Genomic DNA, 27,470 nt, shown 5'->3' with positions numbered 1-27,470 from the left:
ATACAGGGATATGGGGTCACCCTGGCGAATACCCCTCGTAGGTTTGAGAGCCTCCGAGGGGGTGCCATTGAATAAAACTGAGAAGGTAACAGTCGGGACTATCCTCATAATCAGATCAACCCATCTAACATCAAAACCTAGCTTTAGCATGATGGCTTCAAGATAGGATCATTCAACACGATCGTATGCCTTCCTCATATCTAGCTTTAGTGCACACTGTCTATGCTTCAAAGCTTTATTCCTCTTCAGAAAGTGTAAACACTCGTAAGTTGTAATGATATTGTTAGTTATGAGCCTCCTAGGCACAAAAGCTGACTGCTCCTGCGAGATTATCTCTGGAAGTATCTTTTTCAATCTATTGGCGAGGACCTTGGAGGAAATTTTCTAAATCACGTTGCATAGGCTAATGGGCCGGAATTGGCCCAACTCTGTCGGACTCGCTACCTTTGGAATCAGCACAATAAAAGTTCGAAGAACAACAGACGTCACTTGCTTAGCAGACGTCACTTCCTTACTACAAAGCTCACAGTGCCGCTGGAAAACGTGTGTCGGGTAGCCATCAGGGCATGTATATTTGGTAGGCAACATTTGATAAAGTCCCGCTTTGACCTCTTGCTCAGTGTATGGAGCAGTAAGGTCATCATTCATTCCCTGCGAGACTTTACAAGGAACCGTTTCAAGTATTGCCTCCATAGGCGAGGTTCCCTCTGCCTCATACAAATTCTAGTAGAATTCCCTAGCTTGTGCCGCAAGGTCCTCGGGGTTCTCCGTCACCACACCATCCGGGCTTACAAGTCTGGTGATCTTGTTCTTTTTCTTCCACCGACTAGCCCTCTGATGGAAAAATGGGTGTTTTTGTCACCCTCCTTCAGCCACTGGACACGAGAGCGTTAGCGCCACATGGTTTCTTACCGATGCTAAAGCTCGTAAGAGCCCACGTGCAACTGTGCTTCTCAAAAGTCCACGGCCAGTTCATTTCATTCATGGTTCCGCTCGTACCACGGCTGGACCCTTTACATCACAGGCTTGTCGGCCCATTCACACATTTGCGCAGGACAGATTCAGCCCATTATACTACTACAGCCCAACATCTTGAGAGGTACAGGAGTTACCTTGTTCAGTCACAGATGATCTTTATCTTGAAGCGCATGCGCCAGCATCTTAATTACCATCACCAATGCTTAAACTTGAGTAGTACGTGAGAGAGTGGTGGAAGGGCGGGCCGCCGGAACACCCTCCCTCGCCGTCCCAAACCCTAGCGGCGGCGGCGCCGGCGCCGCTGAGCCTCCAGTTCCTGCCACCTTCTACAGCCTCCAGCCCGCGCCTTCATCCCTCGCTCCTATGAGGTGGCTACCCCGGCTGCTCTCCCACGCGGCCGCCGCCAGGAGGATACCGGCGAGAACCACCACCAGCCACACCAGCGGCGGGCGCGGCGGCGTTCCGGGCGTCGGTGCGGTTGCCGAGGCCGTGGTCCGGTCCGAGGAGCCCAAGAGGCGGCCGGATGCGGCCAAGAGGACGAGGAGGGCCGTGGTTCCGTCCGAGGAGCTGAAGAAGCACCCGGATGCGGCCAAGAGCCCCGCGGCTGCTGACGCCGTGGTCCGATCCGAGGAGGAGCCCAAGAAGCGGCGGCGGGGTGCTGACAAGAAGCCGAGGAAGCGGCGCGCGGTCTCCAAGAGCGGTGGCGCGGGGGTCTCGCTCGCTCGTCTCGCTAACGCTGCTCGCGCGTTCGTCAACTCCAAGTTGGAGGTGCTGGGGGATTCGTTCCTGAGGTCTTTGCAGACGGCCGGCAAGGAAGATAAAGCGGCGTCGACGAGCTACCAGCATGGAGAAGAACTAGACCTCGCGCGCGTTCAGGCAAGCACCTCTCTGACCGCAACTCGTTATGTCCATCGCAGGTGCCAGCTCAATTTTCGGAATTGACAACTTTTACTGGAAATTAAATGCTGGTAAAATCAACAATTGGATAGGGCTCAAGAGTGTAAAATGTACAACCTTTGGTTGGGAAAATAGTGGACAAGCCTAGCTACTTGACGTTTGCTACTTCATCCCCCTGGAGCTGTTTTCATTATATAAAAAATATGTAAAATTTATAGCTTTTTTTGGAATAATCTTCTGTATCTGCATGCATTTCTAGGACAAACTGCAGCCTCTACTCTCAAGGGCGAATCTGATCATCACCAGGCGTGCACAATGGGCAAATATCATGTTTCGGTTCCAGCAGGTGATAGCATTATTTGTAGCATGTTTGGCATTGGAACTGCACATACGTAGCATAGCCCAAGAGAATTCCCCAAGTTCTGCTTTCCGTATCCTTGTTTTCTCACCCAACTTACTCAGCCATCACTATTGTCATTTGAACTTCAGGAGACTAGATACATCATAAAGGATCCACGCACTCCTCGCAGAAAAACTGTGAGCGTCTCTTTCCAAGTTCGATTCCTGTATTATCTTTTGCTCTTTTCGCTTCAGCCTTCTAGGTTGTAACCATTGGCTGCTTGTTTCTCCTTCCAATGCCAGCCTGTTGGTCTTATTCGAGAGAAAAGCAACTTCATCCTTAGGCAGGTATGTTTTTGCCGGTGTCCAGTTGGCCCTGAATTAATTTGTATGTATAGTTCTTGCATGTATGGAAATTAAAGCACTGATGATTCTCACTACCCTCTTCTCAAGAGCACTCTTGACACATTAAGGCCGTCCCCAACATGGGTCTCATGACACGGTTTCATGTTTACTACTACACGATCACTGACTCATTTTAGCATTTCTCAAATGTGGATTCATATGTTATACGTATCACATATGTTATACGTATCACAATGACCGACCAACTAGTTGTACCAAACATGAGCAAGTGGAAGGTTTGTGATGCATGCCAGCAAAAAGTTTTGGCAACTTAAACATTCTGGCGAGCCAAACATGAACAGCTAACTTTATGTAATCATGAAATTAGAAACTGTGGTATGGCATAAACTTTTGAAAATCTAATCTACTCCCAAAGTACTTAAAATCCTCATGTTGAAGGTTTTTGGGTAAAATCCATGAACATTTGTCACCACGAGTTAGCAATTTGGCCACAATTGCCCGTGTACCTACTTCTTGCATGTATGGAAGTTGAAGCAACAATTCTCAGTTTCCATGTTCTAAGGAGACTCTTAGCACAAACTGGTTTTAGCACTTCTCAATTATGTAGCCATATGTTATATGTATCACAACGACTGAGCAACTAGTTGTGCCAAACATGAGCAAGTGGAAGGATTGTGATGTGTGCCAAAAAAAACGTCATGGCAACTTAAGTTAAACATCCACTAGTGGAAAACAGGGCTTCCGTGGGAGCCTTTTGTCGCGGGCGCGCCTGCACCCGCGACAAATGGCCTGGCCACGTCGCCCCGAAACCATGTGGAGCGCGCGGAGGCTTTTGTCGCGGCCTTTTGTCGCGGGCCGTATTACGACCCGCGACAAAAGGGGTAGGAGCGACGTGGCCACCCCTTTTGTCGCGGGTCGTAATACGGCCCGCGACAAAATGTCCCCGCCCTATATATAGAATCAGCCCGCCCCCCCCCCCCCCACCATTTTTACGTGGGGGTGGAGGTGGGGGTGTATGCTAGCTCATTTTTTCTACATGTGCACAAGAGGTGTTTGATGGAATGCTTGTGAGAGGGATGCCACTTGGTTTATTTGATAAGATTTCTCCTCTTTTTGATCCAAAAAGGTTAGCAACTATTTTCTTGACTATATATATATGCATAGTCCGTACAATACTAATTTTAGCAAGGTGATTGCATCTGATACATATATAATTGTGCTTATGATGCAGATGAGTCATCCATGGATGTACGGTAACCGATGTGCTCCCGCTTTCAGAGAGGGCGTGAATTCTTTCTTGCTTGTGGCCGAGGCCAACAAGTCGAAGCAAGGTTTTATGTGCTGTCCATGTCTAAAATGTAAGAACGAGAAGGATTACTCTTGCTCAAGAGATATTAAGAGCCACCTGCTTCGGTTTGGGTTCATGTCCAGTTATAATGTTTGGACCAAGCACGGAGAAGAAGGGGTTATGATGGAAGACGGCGATGAGGAAGAAGATAATGATGAGAAGTATTATCGATCTATGTTCTCTGAATGCTTTGATACCGCAATGGACGACAATGAAGAAGAAGGAGGTGAAGAACAGGCATCGAGATGATCCTGTTGATGATGATCTTCGTCGGGCCATTTCTGATGCAAGAAGAGACTGTGACACGGATAAGGAGAGGTTGCAGTTCGACAAGATGTTAGAGGACCACCACAAATTGTTGTACCCAGGTTGTGAAGATGGGCATAGAAAGCTGGGTAGCATATTGGAATTGCTGAAATGGAAGGCAGAGGTCGGTGTGACTGACTCGGGATTTGAGAAATTGATGATAATATTAAAGAAGAAGCTGTTTCCAAGAAATAATGAATTGCCCGTCGGTACATATGAAGCAAAGAAGCTTGTCTGCCCTCTAGGATTAGATGTGCGTAAGATACATGCATGCATTAATGACTGTATCCTCTACCGCGGTGAGAAGTACGAGAATTTGAATAAATGCCCGATATGTGGTGCATTGCGGTATAAGATCGAAAAGATGACCCTGGTGATGTTGAGGGCGAGCCACCCGGAAGAGGGTTCTGCGAAGGTGATGTGGTATGCTCCAATAATACCACGGTTGAAACGTTTGTTCGAAACAAAGAGCATGCCAAGTTGTTGCGATGGCACATGGAAGAACGTAAGAAAGACGCGATGTTGAGGCACCCCGCTGATGGTCGGCGGTGGAGAAACATCGGGAGAGAGTTTCCGGATTTTGCGGTGAGGCAAGGAACTTATACTTTGGTCTAAGTACGAGATGGCATGAATCCTTTTGGGGAGCAGAGCTGCGATCACGGCACCTGGCCCGTGACTCTATGTATCTACAACCTTCCTCCTTGGTTGTGCATGAAGCGGAAGTTCATTATGATGCCGGTGCTTATCCAAGGCCCAAAGCAACCAGACACGACATTGATGTGTACCTAAGGCCATTAGTCGATGAACTTTTGGAGTTGTGGGCCAAACCAGGTGTACGTGTGTGGGATGAGCACACGGAGCAAGAATTTGACCTACGAGCGTTGCTATTCGTAACCATCAATGATTGGCCTGCTCTCGGTAACATTTCAGGACAGACAGACAAAGGATACAATGCATGCACTCACTGTTTAGATGAGGCTGAAAGTAAATATTTGGGAAAAAGCAGAAAAGTTGTGTACCCGTTCAATCGTCGTTTCCTTCCGCGCAAGCATCCCTTAAGGAAAAAAGGCAAGCATTTCGATGGCGAGGCAGACCGCCGTCCGAAGCCTGTCCCCCGTAGTGGTGCTGATATATTTGACATGGTCAAGGATTTAAATGTTATCTTTGGAAAGGGTCCAGGCAGTCGACCTGTTCTGAAAGACGATGACGGACACGCGCCCATGTGGAAGAAGAAATCTATTTTACGGGAGCTAGAATATTGGAAAGTCTGGAAGTCCGCTCTGCAATCGACGTGATGCACCTGAACAATAATCTTTGTGAGAATATTCAAGGTTTAATGCGCGTGTATGCAAAGACAAAAGATACAACGAAGCACGGGAGGACCAGGAACTTCATAAAGGACGAAACGGCAATCATCCGGGGGCAGTTTGTAGGGCCTGCCGGCTATGCTCTTACCAAACAAGAGAAGGAGATCTTTTTGAAGCCCTATTCAGTATCAAGGTTCCGTCTGGTTTCTCGTCGAATATAAAGGGGATAGTAAATATGAAGGAGAAAAAATTCCAGAACACGAAGTCCCATGAGCTATCACGTGCTTATGACACAATTGCTTCCGATTGCATTGAGGGGACTTCTACCGAGAAAATGTTCGACTAGCCATTGTGAAGATATGTGCATTCCTGAACGCAATTTCTCGAAGGTAATGGATCCGAAACTTTGTCGGGATTACGGGAAGATGTGGTCCAATGTCTTGTCGGCTTCGAGTTGTTGTTCCCACCATCCTTCTTCAATATTATGACGCACCTCCTCGTTCACCTAGTTGAAGAGATTAGAATTCTCGGTCTGTATTTATACAGTATATGTTCCCCTTCGAGAGGTTCATGGGAGTCTTAAAGAAATATGTTCATAACCGAGCTAGGCCGGAAGGAAGTATCTCAAAGGGCTACGGAACTGAGGAGGTCATTGAGTTTTGTGTTGACTTTCTTCCTGACCTTAAGCCGATTGGTGTTCCTGAATCTCGGTATGAGGGGAGGCTGACTGGAAAAGGCACACTAGGAAGGAAAGCAACGGTGTGGAGGGACAAGATTTCTTTCAATCAAGCGCACTACACAGTTCTATACAATTCCAGCTTGGTGGCTCCGTACATCGAGAAACATAAGAATGTTTTACGAGAAATAAACCCGGGCCAGCCCGAGTCCTTGATTACACGTCAACACATGAATACCTTCGGCGGTTGGTTGCAAAGACATCTCATTAATGACCCATCTGCGGTGGAGCAGCTGTACTTGTTGGCCAGGTTACCATCTTCAAACATATGTACATTCCAAGGGTACGAGATAAATGGGAATACATTTTACACGATCGACCAAGATAAGAAGAGCACCAACCAAAACAGCGGTGTCCGCTTCGATGCAACAGAGACGAGAATGGGCAGACCACCACATATTATGGATACATAGAGGAGATATGGGAACTTGACTATGGTCCCACTTTTAAGGTCCCTTTGTTTCGGTGCAAATGGGTGAAGCTCAGCGCTATACATATTGACGATAAGTACGGTATGATAACAGTGGATCCCAACAATCTTGCGTACACAGACGAGCCTTTTGTCCTAGCCAGCGAGGTGGCTCAAGTTTTCTACGTGAAGGACATGTCTAGCAAATCAAGAAAAAGAAATCAACAAAAGAATACATCAATCGAGGAGCCAAAAGCGCCACATAGTTCTTTCGGGAAAAGAAACATCGTGGGAGTGGATGACAAGACAGACATGTCGAGAAGATTATAATAAGTTTAAAGAAATTCCGCCCTTCACGGTGAAAATTGACCCAAGCATCTTGCTAAATGATGAAGATTCTCCATGGCTACGGCGTGAAGATCACAACACTAGATGGCGATGTAATAATGTATTCTTCATATATAGTTCCCAAGACAATCTCTACATTTATGTAATAATGAAGATTAAAGCGTGCTTGGCTTGTTGATCTGCTTGGCAAGGCGTATCGATGCTACTTTTATTGGCACTGCAACGCTTCTACTATGTATTATTACTTCGACAGCCGTCGTGCGCTACATGCTTTATCTCATCGAGCGGTGCGTCCACCCACGCGTCCTTATCCTGCCGACACCTTTAGTCGCGGTTGCAGCCACCAACCGTGACAAAGGTTACCGACACATCCTTATCCTGCCGACAGCTTTAGTCGCGGTTGCAGCCACCAACCGTGACAAAAGGTTACCGACACATCCTTATTATCCTGCCGACATCTTTAGTCGCGGTTGCAGCCACCAACCGTGACAAAAGGCCCTCCTAGATAAGCCTCCCCCAGTCTTTTGTCGCGGTTTGAGCCTCCACCCGGGATGAAAGTTTCGCGCGCCACTTCGTTCCCGCCTATTTTCTTCCCGCATTCCCGCCATTTTCCACTATATATATGTAGGCTTGGACTCTCATATCTGCAAACCTCATCACTCTCTCCCATGGCTTCCATCGTATGTCTAACACCCGGGAGGCGGAGGCGCTTTGCGCCTCGAACTACCTGCCCGCCGGCTACCGCGTCCCGACCGGCTGGTTGCTGAGCGTCGGAGGCGTACCGGTCCCTCCTATCCCTGTAGGTGTGCCACGCGAGATGGCCATCACGAACCACTACTATTTCGAGCTCACGCCTGAGCAGCGGAGGAATCCCCAGTGGCATCCCGACTACAGCCCGACTTGGGACAGCTTCTTCATCAATCGGCGTGAGAGGGCGGTTGCCAGGGCCGAGGAGGACGGCCCGCCTCGCTTCGAACTTCAACGAGGCCGGCCGTCGGATGTGGTGGCGCGGCCGGACTCTCCAGAGCGTCCTGGCCTATCGTGGCCCCCGCCTGCGCTACCCTCAATCCCAGCCCACGCGTGGTCATCCGCCGAGGTTCGACAACCGCGACCCCGATGCTAGCGACGATGACGTCGGCGACTTTGATGACTACAGTGGCGACGTGTATAGGACTAGGCACGACTATGATTGAATGGCTCCAACATTCGAATCTAGCCATGTATCTTATTTTTCGGTTGAGCTACTGTACTTTAATTTCAGTTCAATCGTAATAAATTTCGTGTCAACCACTTTATTGAACAAAAACAACCGACAACGACTTTATAAACTAAATTTAAACTAATAGAACCGACAACGACTTTATTGAAATTACAATAAAATAGATAAATTACTAGTCTAGTCTCTACTCGTCGTCGGAGGTTGTCTCCGTCCAAAGGTCATCCCACCGAGGGTCGTTTTCGGTCCAAGTTGTATTCGAGTTCTCGAGCTCGAAGGCGGCGACGGCCCGACGGTTGCGCCTGTTGGACCTGCGTTGTGCCCTAAGGTTAGCAAAGAACGCGTCGCGGGACCGCGCCCTCCTTTGGCGCATCAGCTGCTCGTCGCGCTCGGCGATGGCGATCCTGCGCTGCACACTGGCGATGCGGCGACGGTCCTCGTCGGTGACGAGGCACGGCGGTGGCGCGAGGAACTCCGCCTCCTCTAGCGATTCAACATCCGGAAAGTTGATGTCGTGCCCTGGCCGCCGAAAGCGCCACGCCGCCGCGCGTCGTGGCGCGCGCCGCCTCCTCCGGCGTGTTGTACGTGCCGAGGGTGAGGCGGAAGCCCGCGGCTCGTATCACGGCGGTGAACCTACCGCTCGGATGCACTCGAACGCCACGGAAACCGGACGCCCCTCGTCGACATGGAGGCATCCCGGAGATGAATGAGCGGAGGCGGTGGCGACGTGTGGTTGCGCCCGCACTCGTCGCTCTATATAGCGCACGCGGGGCATGGCACGTGTTAGCGGTGGCTACACGTCGCACGCCGGCGTCGGCGGGGTGAGGCACGTGGCAGCGGTGGCTACACGTCGCACGCCCGGCGTCGGCGGGGCGAGGCACGTGGAAGAGGTGGCGACACGTGGCACGGGGACGCGACACGAGTGGATATGATGCGAGATGCAAATAGTTATATGGATATCATATTCATGTTCATTGGATTTTTCTGATCAATTTTCATATATAAAACTTTTCTTTTTGAGTTACCATTTAAAAGTTATTGAAATAATAGTTTTTATTAAAAAAAAACAGAAAAACAAAAAACAGAAAAAAACAGAAACACAAAAACTGTTGCAGGCCTGATCCGCGTGAAGCGCATCCAACGGCTCCAGGCCGTTTGAATCCAACGGCCTGGAGCCGTTGGATGCGCTTCACGCGGATCGGCCGCCTCCCCCTCCCACCCCCTTTTGTCGCGGGTCGAGCCACGGCCCGCGATAAAGGACCCCCTTTGTCGCGGGTGGTGGCACGACCCGTGATAAAAGGGGGCCTTTTATCACGGGTCGTGCCACCACCCGCGACAAAAGGGGTTAGGTATAAATACCTAACCCCGCGGGCGGAGCCCCACCCGCGACACACGGAGGCCAACACTTAGCGAAATTCACGCCGCCAGCTGCCGGATTTTGCCGTGCCGCCGTCGATCTGCCAGCGCCGTCGCCGCCGTCGATCTCCTCTGCCCGCGCCGTCGCCGCCGTAGGCCTCCTCGAGCTCCCTCTGCCGCGCGTGCCCTCTGCCGCCCGCGCCCTCTGCCGCCGTCGATTGCCGCCGCGCGGCCGCCGCGCCGTCGATTGCCGCCGTGCCCCGCGCCCGCCGCCGCCGCCACAATGCCCGTGCCGGCCCCGCCGCGCGCGCCACGCGCCCCCTCCGCAGTACAAGCCGCCGGCCATGTCTTGTGAGCGCCGGTGGCGCCCGACCGGCCCTCTTTTTTTTAATTTTTTTCTTAGTTAGATAATTTGTATAATTAGTTAGTTCATTTTTGTAATTAGTTATTAGTTAGTTTATTTTTGTATATAGACATTTTAGTAATTAGTTATTAGTTAGATAATTAGTATGTAATTAGTTAGTTCATTTTTGTATATAGACATTTTAGTAATTAGTTATTAGTTAGATAATTAGTATGTAATTAGTTAGTTCATTTTTGTATATAGACATTTTAGTATGTAATTAGTTAGTTCATTTTTGTAAGTATTTTGTTGTAATTAGTTAGTTTATTTTTGTTGTAATTAGTTAGTTCAAATTTGTAGTTTAAATTTTGTAAGTATTTTGTTGTAATTAGTTAGTTTATTTTTGTTAAATGTAATTAGTTAGTTCAAATTTGTAGTTTAAATTTGATTAGTTAGTTCAAATTCGGATCGGCCGCCGACACACCCCTCTCGCAAACACCCGCCGACACACCCCTCTCGCAAACACACCCCTCTCGCAAACACCCGCCGAGACCCCTCTCTAAAACAACTGACGTCGACTCCCTCCCCCCTCGCAAAAACCCGTCGCCGACACCCTCCCCCTCTCGCAAACACGCGCCCTCTCCCGCTCGCAAACACGCGCCGACACCCCTCTCCCTCTCGCAAACACGCGCACTCTCCATCTCGCAAACACGCGCCGACACCCCTCTCCCTCTCGCAAACACGCGCCGCCGAGACCCTCTCCCTCTCGCAAACACGCGTCGCCGACACCCCTCTCCCTCTCGCAAACACGTGTCGCCGATTAGGGTTAGGGTTTGGTTTGTGTTTGATTAGGGTTAGGGTTTGGTTTGTGTTTGAACATTTACTTATCGATTTAATTCTTTTGCAGAAACAATGGATCAATTCGAACGGGACTTGGATCTGTAAGACATATTCGAGGACATGATCCGCGATGGTACAGAAGCCGACCGAGCCGGCTCCGGTGATGGAGAAGCCGACGGCTCCGGTCATGGAGAACCCGACGGCTCCGGTCATGGAGAAGCCGACGGCTCCGGTGACGGAGAAGCCGACGGCTCCGGTGACGGAGAAGCGACGGCAGCTCCGGTGACGAGGTATTAATGGAATTCTATATGTACATATGTATTGAGGCATTAGTATAGAGGCATTAATGCAATTCTATATGTATTCTCTTAGGCCTCCGAAGATAAGATAGAGAAACGAGGCCCGGCAAAGAAGTTGACCAAGAAAGACCACTTCACAATTGAAGTTATATCACCTGGAAGGCCAACCGGTGGCACCGAGAATGTCGGAGTGAAGTTCAAAAATCAGTGCGGAGTTGTGGTTAGAGATCGTGTCCCGATCAGCTTTGTCGGAGAATGGAACAAGACAGAAGAATGTGTCCGAAAATCAGGTTGCCGATAGGTACAAGGACACACTTTTCGGAGACCTCATGGCACATTTCACTTTGCCGGATTTGGGATCGGAGTGCGAGAATGCTAAGCAGCGAGAGCTAGTGAAGAAATGGGCTCTTAAGAAGATGGGCGAACTTTTCCGGGCGGAGTAGAACCGGTTATGGAAAAATTATAAGACAGACAAGAAGCCTCCCGTATTCGAGAACTACCTAGCGAAGAAGGAGCATAAGCAGGAAGAATTTGTGAGGTACAAAGAATCGGAGGAGGCTGTGAACTTTGTCGTGAAAAACAAGAAGAATGCAAGCGAGAAGAAATATCACCATCATACGGGGCGAGGGGGCTACGGAAGAGCCATGCCTAAGTGGGATGCACAAGAGGCTGAGATGGAGCTGAACGGGATCACTCCAGAACCCACGCGAGAAGGATGGGACATAAGGGCTCGAAATTGGTTCCTCGCGCATGGCTGTGAGTATGACATGAAGACAGGGAACATTGTTGAAAGTGACACCAGGGTTAGGGTACCCAGGCAAAAATGGATTGAAGTGACGACAGATATAAAGGCGGGAAAACTAAAGTTTGCTCCCGATAGAGAGAAAGACTTGCTGACGCTTGTCCTCGGTAATCCTGAGAAGGGAGGGCGAACAAGAGGCTTCGGCCCTAGTGTTCCGTGGTCGCTTGGGTTTCCGGCCGACGCGGAGACTTATAGAAGCCGAGCGAGAGCTAAACAACGCCAGCTGGAGGTGCAGAATGACCGGATGGCCGAGTTCCAACGCCGACTTGACCAGCAGCAGCGGGAGCTTCAGCAGCAGCAGCGGGAGATAAATGAACTAAAAGGACAGCGCCCGCCAGATAATACCGCTGAAATATCTCAGCGACGAGACAGCAGCGTGGCCGACTCGGAGGCCCCTCCTACACGGATGATGATAGATGCCGGTCCTGGCGACCCCTTGGATGGAATCAAGGAGACAACACCTTGTGATCTCCATGAGGTGTTCAGGAAGGTTTCTGTTAAGGTGGCGGTCGGCTATGTCTTACCGGCATTTGGACCTGAAGGTGAGCCGGCAACATGGCATGGCAATCCGATTCCAGCTGGCTATGCTCGTGTCGGGGTGGATTCGGTTGTCCCATGATGGGAGACATTGGAGCTCCATATCCCTGGAGGTGATGGGGGCTTACACTCGAGAGAGGTCTTTGGGAGAAATCATTCTGCGGGAAAAGAAGAACATCGAGGCTGCCGGGCTGGGTAGCACCTAGTACCGGTCGTCCCGGCGGGTCACCATCACCTCCTCCAGGTGATCGCAGGCCACCATCACCTCCTCCTACTGATCACATGTCGACACCATCACCCCGTGGGTACGACGTCGACCACGACATCGGTACTCCATCTCCATCTCCAGCGCCGCCGCCTCCGCCCACTAAGACTCGGAATGCACCCAGCCGGAAGCGTTTCAAGAGTCCTGTCCCCAAGAGGTCGCCCCTCCCAAAAGTACCAAAGGTTCCTCCCCCCCGTCCTTGGGATCTTACTGTCGAGGAAAATGCGGCCGCTGTTGCGAAACACAACTATGATCATTTCCATAAGCCAAAACCTCCAGCGCGAGCCATACACAGAGAAGCAAATAGAATATGCTACTAGTTTTCTGAACACACCATCGCAGTATGAGTTACACGAGAAGAAGGATGACTATACACGCACTCTTGCGAAGGTTATTGACCAAAAGAAGGATGAAAAGGCTAAGGAGAAGGACATTGCTGGCACGAGCAAATCATCAGCTAGAAGTGCAGATGAGAAAAGGTCAAGTTCAACAAGTGCACCCCTCAAGGCCAAGCAAACGACAAAAGGCAAAAAGAGAAAGGAAGTTCCCCTCCTCGGTGCTCAGCCCAAACAATCGATCCCACCACTCAAAGTGTTTAATGTTCCCAAGGTGTACGAGGAACATGGTGGTCCAGACAATATGGAAGAAGCTGCAACTCTAGCGGCTCAATGTGGAGTTACCGTGGACGAATTGTTTGGTGCCGCAGATGCTGCACTACCCACTGCTGATATAGCTCCTACATTTGTCTACGGGGAAGACTTGGTCAGCGAGAGCCGCTGCATACACCGCCAACACATATGCGGAATTTGCATCAGTGGTACCTTGATGCATGCAAGGAGAAAAAATGTACATCGTGGCGAGTATACCATGGGAATATTACTACCGAAACGAGGAGATCCATATTGAGATGAATGAACTCTGGCAGTTATTCAATCTAGAAGCCCTCGACAAATCTCTCATGAGTTGCTATTGCTTGTAAGTTGTTAACTACATATAAGTTCATTTTCATTCAGTTCATGTTCGTTTTCATTGCATATATATACTCATTATATCTTATGGGTTCTCTTTTGCAGGTGAAGATCGGTGAGTGCAAAAGTAATAATATTATCAATGTTGGGTTTGTTGACCCGGATAAAATACATGTTGAAACGGTGAAGCATAAACGCGAAGAAACGGGGGAAACCTACTAAGGTTTTTGGGGCAGCAATATTTACGTGATTCAATATTGTTTCCTTACAACTACGAGTGAGAGTCTTAATGATCTTTTATGCACATTCAATTTTTCTTACTCGATGTTAAGTGTAATTCCTGACGTATATATGCATAACATGTGCAGCTTCCACTGGATTCTACTAGACATTCAACCTGATAAGGGAATAGTTGAAGTAAGAGACCCACTGAGTAGAGGCCTGGACGGGTTCCAGGACTTGCAGAAGTTGCTCCAAGTGTAATTTCCTTCATCGCCGCGCTTTATCTTTCGTGAGATATCAATTAATTATCCACTCATTCAATCATTCTTTTGCACTGGCAGGGCTTGGCAAGCTTTGAAGAATGTTCATAAGGACATTACCTTTGCAAAGAAGCTAACATTTACTCCTGTAGCGTGCCCCGGCAGCCACAAGGGACGAATCTATGTGGATACTACGTTTGCGAGTCCATTCGCATGTTAACCACTGAGAAGCAGAACAGAAATAAATTCGACGTAAGCAATAACATTCACAACTTTATTTATTATCATCAATATTTCGTTATCAAGACTGATATAGTCATACTCATCTCATTTTCGTATATAGGTCGACTTCATGCGGGACAGACTCCAACCAAAGGAACACGCACTAGGAATCGCGGAGGAAGTGGCGGGACTTTTGGTTAGAGAAGTAATAAACAACAAAGGCTTGTTTAGTCCAGATAGTTGTTCTACCTCCAAATAGACGGTCGTTAGTACCGTTTGTCGATCGTGAGCTCCATGTATATATGTAGGGAACCTACGAATATGTGTAAGGGGAATCGACTTCTGCTTCCAATATTTGTTTGATCGATCTATATATATATATAATGAATGAATGTGTACAACTTCTAGTAGCGTACAAATATATGCAACTTTTATTTTCGAACGAAAAAAATGAAATAACAGGCGGTCGGTGGCGGGGGGGGGAGGGGTGCTGCACCCCTCAAACCCTAAAGCAGAAGCGTTGTGCGCGCGCCACGTAGAAGGCCTTTTGTCGCGGGTGGTAATACCGCCCGCGACAAAAGGGCCTGTGCCCTGCGCGCCCCGCGGCTGCCACGTGGTGGACCTTATGTCGCGGGTCGTAAGTGACCCGGGATAAAAGGCCACCCTTTTATCGCGCCTTGCTTGTCGCGGCTGGCCGCCCGCGACAAAAGGCCCTAACCACCCGGATCAAAAGGCCTGTTTTCCACTAGTGATCCTGGTGAGCCGAACATGAACATATAACTATACATAATCAAGAAATTAATATTATTCATTCACAAGGAAAAATATGAAACCTCATGAGAAATGGTTGACAGATAGAGAAAAAACAGCGAAGTGAGTAAACATGCAAGGACAAGCACTTGAGCCATTTATGCATTTAATCAGAGATAAATCTATCGCTTCTTTCTCTTAATACAAATGACATGCACTTTGGTGCATGTTCTGAAAAACAATTAGAAAGAAGTCCTACTGCTACGGCACTAGGGTGCATTGATGGTTTGTGTTATAAGTCCAATGAATTTTAGTTAATATGGCCAGGGTGATAAACAAACCCCCTAATCAATCTCACGTTTGTATCTGAAATCATGTTCTGAACGTCTAGTTTTTCAAAACTCTAGTGGAGGAAGTAGTTGGTAGTATATCCATGTCCCATGATGATACGAATTATATCCTCTTCGGTATGTACATATTGTTTCTTAGTGTTCTCTTTACGGTGCACTTGTCAATTGAATCTGCCATATTCATTTGGTAACAATTTAAAAATTATTTGGTTATGTGTCTTGATTGAGGTATAGCTTCAAATTACGATGCTAATAATTTATTGTATATGGCACTGTATGATAGCAGGTATGAGAAAGAGTCCTGTGCTATATCTTCTCCTTTTCCTGTGCTATATCTTTCTTGTTTATTTATTCATTGTTCTCTTGGTGGAGATGATTACCTTATAACATATACTTCTTCCTGATGTTTCAGCTACTTAGGTCGAGACGGCCATTCATTGCAGAATTTATTGATCACAAGGGTAAAGAGATATTCACGGTATGATCTCAGCAGGCCATTGTTGTATTCCGTTGTGAATACACACAGTTATAGTATTAGATTAAGCTTAATGTTTTTTTATTTAGGTTCGCCGTCCTTTTTGGTGGATCAGCAGCTCCATTTATGCAGAAATGGATGGTAAGGTACGAAGATATTTTTGACTTCGATTGTTTTATCATATCTTGATGGGAATAGTATCCTATTATCATATGAACATACAGGAATGATTCTGATTAAATATTATGATTTGTTTCTGGCCAGGAGATAGGTGTAGTCCACAGCCGTTGGCATCTTTGGCGTAGAATTTATGACTTGTACTTAGGGTGACGTGGTCCTCTTCCCTTATATCTTTGAGTTAGTCAATTATTTTGGTTGTCAGTCTTGTTATAATATCTGACAGTTTAATTTGCTATCAGGAATAGGCAATTTGCTATGGTGGAAAATCCTGGATTTTGGAGCTGGACCTTTACCTTGGTTGACGAGAATGAGAATGTAGTAGCCAAGATTCAACGCGAGGCGAGGGGAATTGGTTGGCAGGTAGGGTCCTTTTGAGCAAGAGGAGATGCATGACATGCATCAAAGTTATATGATGGACATGATTTTCATTCCATGTCTTCCCAGAATTCATGTTTTGTTTCTTGTTGATGTAGTAAGATTGGGATTTCCAGTACTGGTGAGCTTAACTTTGGTTTTATGCTTACCGCAGGTCTTCACGGATGCTGGTCAGTATACAATTTCCTTTGGCAGTGTTGGTAATAGCTGGAGTTTTATTGATCCTGAAGATGTAAGTGTTCCCATGCGATAATAGATTAGAAGCTTCTACCTGAATGATTTTGTGCCTGTGTTATATTACATGCCCACCTTAACTTCTCAGTAAGCTAATCTTAAAATTGAAACTCAAATCTCATCGGTTCTTTCAGGCGGATAAAGTTCATACTTTTACCGCGCTGCCTTTACCTGAAAGGGCTGTCACTCTCGCTCTTGCAGTGTCCCTAGACCATGATTATTTCACTAGGAGATTGGGCTGGTATGCATTCTCCCTCCCTAGATTCAAAATTGATCACTCAAGTTACATTCTACAGAGTACTCATATGTAGCTTAAGTGTTTATCACCTGCGACTGCTATAGAAGAAATGACTGAATCGCCTGCTTGCTTGTTTCAGGGGACTTCGTTCCATCTTCGGCGAATGATGAATTGATTTCTGAACAGGCCTGCTACTGTTGGCGTTTATTGTTGAGGTCATTGCAAAAGCATGAAAAGTGCTCCATCCTCTTTTTTGCGCCTAACCATATTTAGTTGTTCCCTTCGTATGGAACTCCTAAGGCAGAGGTTGCTAGAGAAGTTAGCTCTTTCATCCAACAACTCTGCTGGCTTGACACTGTTTTTCTAACTCCACCATTTAGTTTGATGTAATGGTGAATCCCACGTGCTACGATGAATTGAATCAGTAGTGGGATATGGCTTGGGAGTTGCGCTTGCACAACTTGTGTGTGTGCTTGTGAACTGTTAAGGAACGGGTACTTGAGAGAGGTGACAGGCCGGAGCACAAGTTTCAGTTTAGGGGAGACAGTGTCGAGTCCGAGACTTTGATGCACAGTTTCAATTTGGAAGGAAAGCTGTTGTTGATACATCGACTTTCGTCTGAGTATGATTCTGGGTACACCACTGCTGTTTGTCAGGTTACTGACCAAAATTGCGTTTGATTTTCTGCCATGTTCAATTGCTATTTAGTCTTGTTCAGAAACTTGGACAATTGGATCATCTGCCATATTCAGTTGCTATTTATTCTTCTTCAGAAACTTGGACCATTTGATCTTTAGACACGGCTTCTGGAGTTTCTACTTGGGAGGTTGTGGATGCACTGGTCCAAGAAGCCAGGATTCTCCCTACATCCATCGCTGTTGCATAAGCACCTTGGCAAGTATACATGATCTGTTCATTTAAGTTACTTACAGTCGGTCTTTGATCATTTGAGTAATATAGACTATATACAGTACTATTTGTTTCAAACCAAGTAAAATTTGACCAATTTTCTAGAAAGAATCTATCAATAAATATAAGCTTTTCGTAGATACTATACGAAAACATATTCATTATCTATCTAATAATATTGATTTTGTATTTTGCATGTTAATGATTTTTTGATAAAAACTTAGTTTGACTTTCTAAAAATAATACTCTCTCCGTATAAAAATAGGTGTTTTAACTTTTTCTAAGATGAATATATCTCCAACTAAAATTTGTCTAGATACAACTATATTAGCATCAAGTAATATGAATTAAAATTGGAGAGATTACATACGGATGCATCTCTAACTAAAATACATCTAGATACATTCATCTCTGAACAAAAATAAGACACATTGGAACATGGGTGGATATGCTCCCTATATTTTGAAATGCATCTTATGTATATTTTAAATTTTAAAAAATTGAAACAAAATATTCGTATGTACATCTTCACGTGCTATGCGTTCACAAAGTCGTTTCATAACAAATCGACTTATCATGTGACGTGTGTAAAAAAGATAAAATTTAGTGCTAAAAATAATGCTTTTCACAAGATAAAGTTTCTCCTTTTTACATAGACCATAAAAAATATTGGTTTTTCGTGAAACTTGGAGAATGCACATACATTATGGAGATGTACATGTAGAAATTTTTATCTAAATTTTTTAACATTTCAAAATATGATTTTTTGGTAAAGGGAGCATACGCACCCGGGAGCCAAATTGAATTTCCGAGGTAGAAGTACACTACATCATTACATCATTGACTTAGCTACTTAGCTCTTGTTTACTAGTGCATCCGCCAAGATCGTGTTCCCGCGATACGACGCGACATACCGTGTTAATCTGCCCCAACAGCCCAACACGATGTTCTTTTATTTTGCTATGAACTGTAGACTCTATCATGGGCCGTGATGACGGGCTTGCTCGGGGTTCTTCTCTCAAAGAAAATAAATTGCACGGGGTACTCCGTAGTCCGTGTACTCCTCATCTTCGTCGTCCATGGAACCGCGACCAAGACAGCGCCTCAAGCTCAGGCCGCCGCCGCAACATTATGGAGATCCATACGGTGATGATCGGATCAGCGCCCTCCCTGACGACATGCTCCTCCAGGTTCTTGTACACCTGCCCTGCGCCGGCCAGCGCCGCCGCGCGCACCGGCCTGCTCTCGCGCCGGTGGCGTGGTCTCTGGGCTCGTCTCCCCGGACTCACCTTCCGCGACGCCCCGGCACGCAAGATCAAATCGGCGCTCGCCCGCATCCCTCGTCGCACCGCTGTATCCCTCCTCGAAATCCGTCTCATGCCATCGGTGGAGGGCAAACTCGACGACGCCTATGCAAAGTCATTGCTGCGCTCCGCCGCGCGGCTCTCGCCGGAGGACATCGTCTTCGTCCTCCCGGAGGAGTATCACGTGGTTAAGCGAGGCCGTCGTGTCACCATGGTACTGCCTTGCTTCCACCGCGCCACCTCAATCGAGGTGGACACGAGAAGCCTCACCATCATGCCGACCCCCGGGGGCGAGCTGCCCATGCTCGAGAAGCTGTCCATCTCTGGCAACATTGTCGACATCGGCGCCTTTCTGAACTGCTGCCCTCGGCTGCGCGTGCTCGGGGTCACCTTCCGAGGTGTCAATCCCGGCTCTCTTGAGCCGGAGCTCACCAGACTCGAGTCGCAAGCCGCGCTCGGCCTCACGGTCTCCCGCCTCGGTATGGAAATCAAGAGCAGTGTTGATGGCGCGCAGTTTGCCGCCCTTCTCCGTGTCGCGGCTAGGCTCTATCCTCGGGAGCTCCTCTTCACTAGCCAGTTCTACGTACGTCTTGATGCCGACCTGCTCTGCTTCCACCGCACCACATCTATCGAGATGGACTTCTACAGCCTCCGTTTCACACAGCTGATGCCTGGCGAGTTCTCGGCGCTCGAGACGCTGGACCTCAAAGGTTGCACCATCATCGATCTTGTCGCAATGATCACTCATTGTCCGCGCCTCCGCGTGCTCAATGCAAAAATAGATACATATGCAAGCAACGTCATGGTCCACTCGGTGTCGCTCGAGGATCTTGGTCTTAATGTCAGAGACACGGAATGTCGGAGCATCCACATCGTCACTCCACTACTTAAGAAACTGAGGCTCAATGTCCATGGCAAGACTAACGTCGGTGTTTCCATATCTGCGCCAATGGTGGAGAACGTCTCGTGGTGGCGCACGTATGCATGGATGCCTCTCATTTTTGGTTTTTGGTGTCTCCAGAGCCTGCGGTTACAGACGAGAGAGTGCTACACACACAAATATAGTTTGCTCAACAACGATGAGGAAGGCATATGCTCCCAATTCCCCCGCGTTCATGTCCTATCCATGGATATATCTTCCTATGTACGATTTATTATTATGTGATAATTTTCAATCTGGACAAATTAAACTTAAGCACACCATGGACAAATTTGCATGGAATATATCATGCCAAATAATTATATCTGTTTTGTAGAATCCTTTGGCTGTTGCGATGGAGTTTGAACATGAGGTGGAGAAACTTCTGGTTACCAACTTTTCTGTGCTTGAGCTAAATCTCAATACGATGGGACATGTTTTTGGAGCACTTGTGGCACGTCTTCTTAAGATTCACCACATTCGCACTAATACACGGAAGCTTAAGGTTGTCTTACGGCAGTGGTTTCAGGTATTTATCCATCTTGCTTACATATCTTATACGTGCGATACTTGTTCGAAATACATCGTAATGTTTTTCATGTTCTAGATGGAAGAATCAAAATGTCTTGGAAACTGTCTTTGTGATGAGCCTAAGGATTGGAGGAACCAAAATATCTCCTTAACTCGCCTTGAAGAAGTGGAAATCAACGACTTCACAGGAAGAGATCTAGAGGTTGACTTTCTTACAATGATATTTGGATGGGCGCCAGTGCTTACAAGAATGAACATCAAGTTGGCGTATGCGAATGAACAAAGTGAGATTGAAGGTTGGGCCACGACTATACACGATATTTGTTTGGCGTACCCTTCTGTCAATTGCTCTGTCTATCTCAGCTCCGGTGAAAAATGGAGTGGTCCTCAGGCGTGACTAGGTTCATGTGGGGTTTGTTTGTTTCTAAAAGAGGAAAGTTCATGAGGGAGATACAAGCTGTATACTTGGTCTCATGTTATGCTTAATGTATTCGAACTATTATCTATGGTATTACATTGAGAAAGTTATATTGTTTTCTGAATCATTCGTACTTGCATGGCCGGTACTGCTGCTGGCGATAAAAAACTGCAGCATGTCAAGGTTTGAGAGCTTGGCTTCTGAATCTGTGTGAGCACTGCCTGCCATGCTTCTTTGGGTTGGTATTGCTGCTAATTTTTTTGAAGTGTTCAAAATAACATGTAAGTTCTTTATCTTGCTGTGAATTCTTTTATCTTCATGATCTCGGGCATGGAAGAATCGTACTGGAGGAGGATGGAAGCCGAGATGTCTCATCATTCTTGTTGGTTTACATCATCAGACGTCAATCACAAGGTCAGCGAGTATAAGGGTTGACCAATGGATGAGACTTTTTATTAGATGACCACGTCCTCTTATTCATGTTTTGGTTGCGTTATATCTTATAAGCTCAACAACTATCTAGGGGTACACGAGGAAGAAAGTGGCAAACAACGGCCACAAAGCACGAAACAAGAAACGAAATACAACAAGCTCCTCTTCTTTCACAAAAAGAAATGGAACATAAATGCAGCACATTCATTCCCGCTGTCCAATTTGCACCGAAACACATGCCCTTGAATGAAAATCGCTGCATCGCTTTAACCATGTGGTTGACCTGGGAACATCTCTAAATCGTGAAGAGCCCCAGCTTGAGGTCACATAATCAGTACATCTACTTCAGTGTGAACTTCTGACTGTTGTGTTTCCAGAAAACATCACTTCTTGAGCAACCTCAGTATATCGCCGATGAGATGCAGGGAGCCGGTAACCAGGACCTATGCCAACATATCAGACACAAACACATCAGCATCATGTGTGAAAAATAGCTTACGAACATAAGGAGAAGACACATATCTTCCAATCATGTAAAAGAGAGAAAACTAGATAAATGTGATGAAATGTTGAAAGGATAGAAAATCAAACATATTCTGAAGCAGTAATATGGTAAACTGGAATCAGAAACTCATGTGTAAAACACTACATATGAGTTACGTCTTAGCATGCTCTGTATAAAAAAAGAGGGTACAGCCTGAGAAAAGCTTTGACCTGGTAAGAAGTTGACGGATCTTCTCGGGCATTTTTCCTCAGCCACTCGATTGCTAGTGGAAGTGATTCAAAAACAAGGCTAGTCTCGCTGGAATCCGTGCTATTCAAACCTGAACCATTTAATACATATCACCTTCAGCCCAAGCATACTTTGCTTCTACAAGAAAACACCATCGAAGTATTATAGCAGCATAAATGACTAAATCTAAAAGCTTCATAATAACCTTTATCACCATGGAGTAATTTCTCCCAAACTGTTTGGAGCGATAGTTGCCATGACAAATCGATTTCCTCAGGCTCTGCAGGTGCTGATGTATTAGAACCAAGCTTGTTGTATTGTGATTGGTTTGGCACAAATAGGGCCAGATCAAACTGCAACCCTGAAAAAACGAAATAGCAATTAGCATATCAAGAATAGGAATAAGTTGAACTTATAAAGCAGTAATTTGCATATAACTCAAGTTGTTGGTAAATTCAACCGATCCAATAGAACACAATATCATGCAGAAAATTTCAGTCAGTGAATGCACATGGACATTTTCCATGACAAGAGTTTTAGCTTACCATTTTGAGTTGAAGTATCCAGAAGATGTGGAAGCAATCGCATAGGATCTCTCACAGACATGCAATTGAACAGAAGAATCTGCAATATGTCCCAAAAGAAAATACTCGTGTAAGGGGGGAAAGACTAAGATGGTAAATGAAAAAGCAAGGCCACTCAAGCATCATAACTAGCCAGGCTGTGAGAGATACCTTGCGAGATTTGCCAGAAGTCTGAGATTGCTCCATGTAAGATGGTACTCTTTTGTCCTCCTTGGTAACATTGGAAAACCACCTAGCACATATTTCCATACTTTCAGGACTGTGCGCCCCATCCAAATAGAACACTAAAGAAGAATTTGGCTCCTCTTCAGAATTTACTTGTGAATCTGGAACAATTTGTGCTCGGCCTTGCAAAGAAGCAGTTGAAAGTCCTTTAATGAACTCATCTGGTAAGGGATCCTGAATTCAATCATAGATGAACAAATGAGTGTACCATCTTTTTGGGGAAAAGCAACACTATTTAACAAGACTTACAGTACAGTTGAGTGGCATTCTGTCCACGTGTCCCTGCTTCTCAAGCCATGTACTAGCTAATGCAACTGCAAGGCCAGCATTTGTATACTGGTGCTCACCTTGCAGTCCAAGCTGTTGATCTTTTAAGTGATGTGGCTTCAAAGGATCAACGACTTGGAGTGAAATCTTCAGAAAGGACAGAGTATTAATTCAAAAACTTCATTCCGGAGTATTATGGCTACAAATATTACAGTAAGCAGGGAGCAGTGGCAACCAAAAAAGAAATAGAGATTAAATAAGAAAACATACACCCAATTCTGAAGCTCTTTCTTTCAGAGAAACCATTGCCTCTTCTGGTTGTGGAGCAGTATAGGCTGGAACTCCTTTCTGTCAATAGCAGATGTGACAAAGAAACCAAGCGTGATAAGAATTCTGGCTACAGAATAAGAAGATAATTTAACACTGCTATGTTGGAGCACAGCTCCTTGAGGAAAGTAGTTAATAATCTAACCTTGAATATTCCAGCCTTCTCCCCAGCAATCTCCCCAAGAGTATTTCCTGGTCACAAGCCAAACAACAAATATAGCAGCACAAATCTAAATTTCCTGATAAACGAGGTACTTCAATTGCCAATTCCATGACTAACCAAGAATTTCCATATGATCATATCCAAGAGAAGATATTCCACAGACTACAGGTTCTTTAACCTGTAGAAAATACAAATGCATACAACCGTCATGCTCTTAGATATTTTTTTGTAGTTCAAGATTAATCTGACAGAGCACAGATGGGTTTGGAATAAAATCAAAGCTAAATAAGTGCTAAAAACTCAATAAAGCACGAATACAGATGGATCTAAGTGATTCTATCCTGCACTGCTAGTGCAGTTTGTGCTGCGACCCAGCATATCCCTATTCAATTGAGGTCGAAGATGGTTGGAAACTTAGCATGCAGGCTACGAAGAACAAGGTCTTAAAGACTTAAATGGCATATTCAAAGATCCTTCCTTGTTTTACCACGCAGCATATCTACTTATCTAGTGATCAACCAAAATTCAATAAAACAACTGAGGCTTGCAAAATTGTGCAAGATTCTTATTTGCACGCAATAAACACATTACTGGAAAGTAGAATCACTTACCACATTAGTTGCATCAAATTTCCCTCCAAGGCCAACCTCAAGAAGAGCAACATCTACCTGTTTGAGCCGAGAAAATAGAGGTATTTGAGACATAATTGTTCTAGAAATGCACACATGGAAGTCACTAATTTAGAAATCTCAGAATGGAATGTATCCGACAGTAGATTTCCAAATAAGTTTTTCCAAATCACGATCACGCGAGAATATTATGCAAGTAAAAGGAGTGAAGAGTATACTGTATGGTTCAATCCTACATGGCAAGATATAGATGGAATAATTACTAAAAACAAGTAGTGGGGAAGTAGATCACGCGAGAATGTTATGCAAGTAAAACGAGTGAAGAGTATACTGTATGGCTCAATCCTACATGGCAAGATATATATGCAATAACTACTAAAAACAAGTAGTGGGGAAGTAGAATGGAGTGTTTGCTGTCTATCTTACCTGCTCAGCAGAAAATATCTTGAATGCTAGCAAAGCGATGAACCTGAAATAGGGTGGCATGGGAATATCATCATCAGTCTTCTCCTGAAGATAAACCCATTTGCCGCATCATCCATCAGTTTTTTGCAATGAAAGTAGCATGAAGATACCAGATAGATTTGTTTCATCGTTGATCTATTCATCCAGCAAAGAGTTGCACCACCATATGGAAAAGAATAGAGTTGGACATGTACCTGCAGTTTATTCCAGCACCACCAGAAGTACTTCAAAAACTTCTCTTCAGAAATATCCACCCTGGTTCCATCACAAGTTAGGAGCCAGGTTAGTGTAATTGCAAGGAACCTGTAACGTATTGACACCAGAAGAACATTAAAGCAAGAACAGTGGTCAAGGGAAATACCCATCTAGCCGGAACCTTTCGCGGACATCCATCAAATGTGGCGAGGTGAAGAGCCCAGTGCGGAAACCGCAAGATCGGAGGATCGACTCCGTGAACGTGCATGTCGAACCCTACACAAAAACGAGCCATGTCGCTGTCATATAATACATCACAAGGTCCGGTGATGCTGTGTGATTGGTTACATTACATCTCGACAGCAGTGAACTATTACATGTACATCTCAGTGCCACGAATCATTAATTAAACTAGTGCCCCACTGCTGATTGATAAAGTTGCTACATCACAGAATAGAAGGAAACCACGCAGCATCGGATACTCTCTGAATTTCTGATTTGGATAGCTAGTGATCTTACCTTCCCTTTGGTCCCCGCGACATGGATCACCTTCATCCGCGCGATGGGCTCCTCCAGCTCCAGAATCTGCTCGCACCGTCACAGCCAAATCCGCCCGAATCAGACAGTACATCCCAACAGGATTCAGAAGCGGGGATGGTCGGAGCAGGGTAAGGAGGGGACAACGCACCTGGATGTAGCGCTCGAGGAGCTCCCACTGGTTGCCCCGGTTGCCGGTGTGCGCCCGCACCTTCTGCGAGATGAGCGACGAGAGGCGCCCCAGCACCTCCTCGTACTCCTCCGCCCTCGCCGTCGTCGCCGCCGCCACACCGCCGGCTGCTCCGTCCCCCAATCCCAACCCGGCGTAGCAGCGGTCAGTATCGCCCACCGAGCACCTACCACTACAAAAAGTGTGTCTTTTGCGTACCTGCCTGCTGCGCGGCGGCGGTGGTGAAGGAGGACGCCATGGCGCGAGAGAAGATGCGGCAGGGGGATGCGGGCGGCGAGGAGCGGAGAACGAGGAGGCGGCGGAGGTGGGCGGCGGCGAGAGGGGGGTGAGGCCAGGGCATGGGCGGCGCGCGGCCGAGGCGTGCGCGGCTGCTGCCTGTACTTGTAGTGGGAGGGTAGGTGGTGGTGGTGGTGCCGGCGTGGTGGGCGCCGCAATGCCGCATGACCACCACCGGTCGTCAGAGTTTGTCTGTCTCCGTGGACTCTCTCTCTGTAAGTTCGCTGACGAGTGGGCCAGTGTTTGCTCTTCGATCTACCGTAGATAGAGGACCGCTTTCGACAGGGGAACACGTATTTCGGGCGCAGGAGGTGGAATGTGCTTCAGGATGCTGCGGAGACGCCGGACAGGAACCATGGAAGCGGCGGCGGCGGCGCCTTATGCCGAATGGCGACACGGGCGGTGAGGAATGTGTTATATTGTGATCCAAATTCATATACTAAAGGGAGGCTAACTTCTGACGAGCGGAGCGAGGCCCGTCGCCGGAGGCTTGGGCCGAAGCGTAGCGTAGTCAGAAGTTAGCCCATATACCGTGCCCTACAGGGATGCCTGCGGGGGGCGGCAGCCCCCCCCCCCCCCCCCCGCGGGCCGAAGCGTAGCGTAGTCAGAAGTTAGCCCATATACCGGGCCCTACAGGGATGCCGGGGGGGGGCGGCCCCCCCCCCCCCCCCCCCCGCAGTACGGATCGTTGCCACCGTCTATATATTTTCCCTGTAAGCCGCCGCTAGGGTTTCATCGCATCATTGTATACCCACGGCGTTTGTAAACACCACCGAAATAGTGAAGTTTTGCTGGCTGGCGCCCGTGTTTTTTTTCCCTTGTGTGTTGCAAGGGTTTTCCACGTTAAAATCTCGTGTCCCCTGCAGTGATTTACTTTTCGTTCTTCGTTTATTGTGCATCTCGATTATAACAAGTGGTATCAGAGCCCGTGTTCTTTGGATCTAGGGTTTGCGAGATGTCGTCACTGAAGTTCGATCTACCGCAGCTGGACTACACCACGAGATTTGCTTTGTGGCAAGTGAAGATGAGGGTGATTCTCGCCCAATCTTCAGATCTGGATGAAGCGATCGATGCTTTCGGCGAGAAAGCGAAGGATGCCTGGACCGATGCGGAGAAGCGGAAAGACCGTAAGGCTTTATCGTTGATTCAACTCCATCTGTCCAATAATATTCTGCAGGAAGTGCTGCAGGAGAAAACCACTGCCGATTTATGGGTCAAACTAGAGGAGATCTGTTTGTCCAAGGATCTCACGGGCAGATTGCACGTGAAGATGAAGCTGTTCTCGCATAAGTTGCAAGAGGGAGGTTCGGTAATGAATCACCTATCTTCCTGGAAAGAGATTGTTTCTGATTTGCAGTCTATAGAAGTTAAGTATGAGGATGAGGATTTAGGTCTTCTTC

General features: G+C 46.9%; 3 protein-coding genes across 4 annotated transcripts; 2 read left to right on the top strand and 1 right to left on the bottom strand.

Moving 5' to 3' along the window:
- The first annotated feature begins 1,186 nt into the window (after positions 1-1,186).
- LOC127297651 (altered inheritance rate of mitochondria protein 25-like) lies at positions 1,187-17,387 on the top strand. Its single transcript, XM_051327965.2, has 11 exons — positions 1,187-1,854; positions 2,135-2,221; positions 2,365-2,412; positions 2,518-2,562; positions 15,877-15,942; positions 16,029-16,085; positions 16,204-16,265; positions 16,359-16,479; positions 16,649-16,726; positions 16,863-16,969; positions 17,106-17,387. The coding sequence occupies exons 1-11, from the start codon at positions 1,342-1,344 to the stop codon at positions 17,131-17,133; spliced, it is 1,212 nt and encodes a 403-aa protein (XP_051183925.1). The 5' UTR covers positions 1,187-1,341; the 3' UTR covers positions 17,134-17,387.
- A 1,637-nt stretch (positions 17,388-19,024) lies between these two features.
- LOC127349337 (uncharacterized) lies at positions 19,025-21,026 on the top strand. The gene is made up of 3 exons (XM_071818384.1): positions 19,025-20,104; positions 20,436-20,627; positions 20,706-21,026. Exons 1-3 carry the CDS (start codon positions 19,025-19,027, stop codon positions 21,024-21,026), a joined length of 1,593 nt encoding a protein of 530 aa, XP_071674485.1.
- Positions 21,027-21,478: 452 nt separating this feature from the next.
- On the bottom strand, positions 21,479-26,211 carry LOC127297652 (folylpolyglutamate synthase). 2 transcript variants are annotated; one of them, XM_051327966.2, is made up of 16 exons: positions 25,993-26,211; positions 25,756-25,901; positions 25,587-25,652; positions 25,234-25,343; positions 25,067-25,127; positions 24,834-24,917; positions 24,390-24,446; positions 23,896-23,956; positions 23,761-23,807; positions 23,559-23,636; positions 23,271-23,435; positions 22,947-23,195; positions 22,758-22,836; positions 22,418-22,573; positions 22,194-22,303; positions 21,479-21,922 (listed from the first exon to the last, which is right to left on the bottom strand). In XM_051327966.2, the coding sequence occupies exons 1-16, from the start codon at positions 26,132-26,134 to the stop codon at positions 21,863-21,865; spliced, it is 1,671 nt and encodes a 556-aa protein (XP_051183926.1). In that variant the 5' UTR covers positions 26,135-26,211; the 3' UTR covers positions 21,479-21,862. The 2 variants fall into 2 exon arrangements, with proteins under 2 accessions (XP_051183926.1, XP_051183927.1); XM_051327967.2 differs by having other exon boundaries at positions 25,997-26,211.
- Between the last annotated feature and the right edge of the window lie 1,259 nt (positions 26,212-27,470).

Source organism: Lolium perenne, chromosome 4 (genome assembly GCF_019359855.2).
Source record: "Lolium perenne isolate Kyuss_39 chromosome 4, Kyuss_2.0, whole genome shotgun sequence".
Classification (NCBI taxonomy): domain Eukaryota; kingdom Viridiplantae; phylum Streptophyta; class Magnoliopsida; order Poales; family Poaceae; genus Lolium; species Lolium perenne.
Note: the sequence above shows the minus strand (reverse complement) of the source record. Positions and strands in the feature narration are given on the sequence as shown.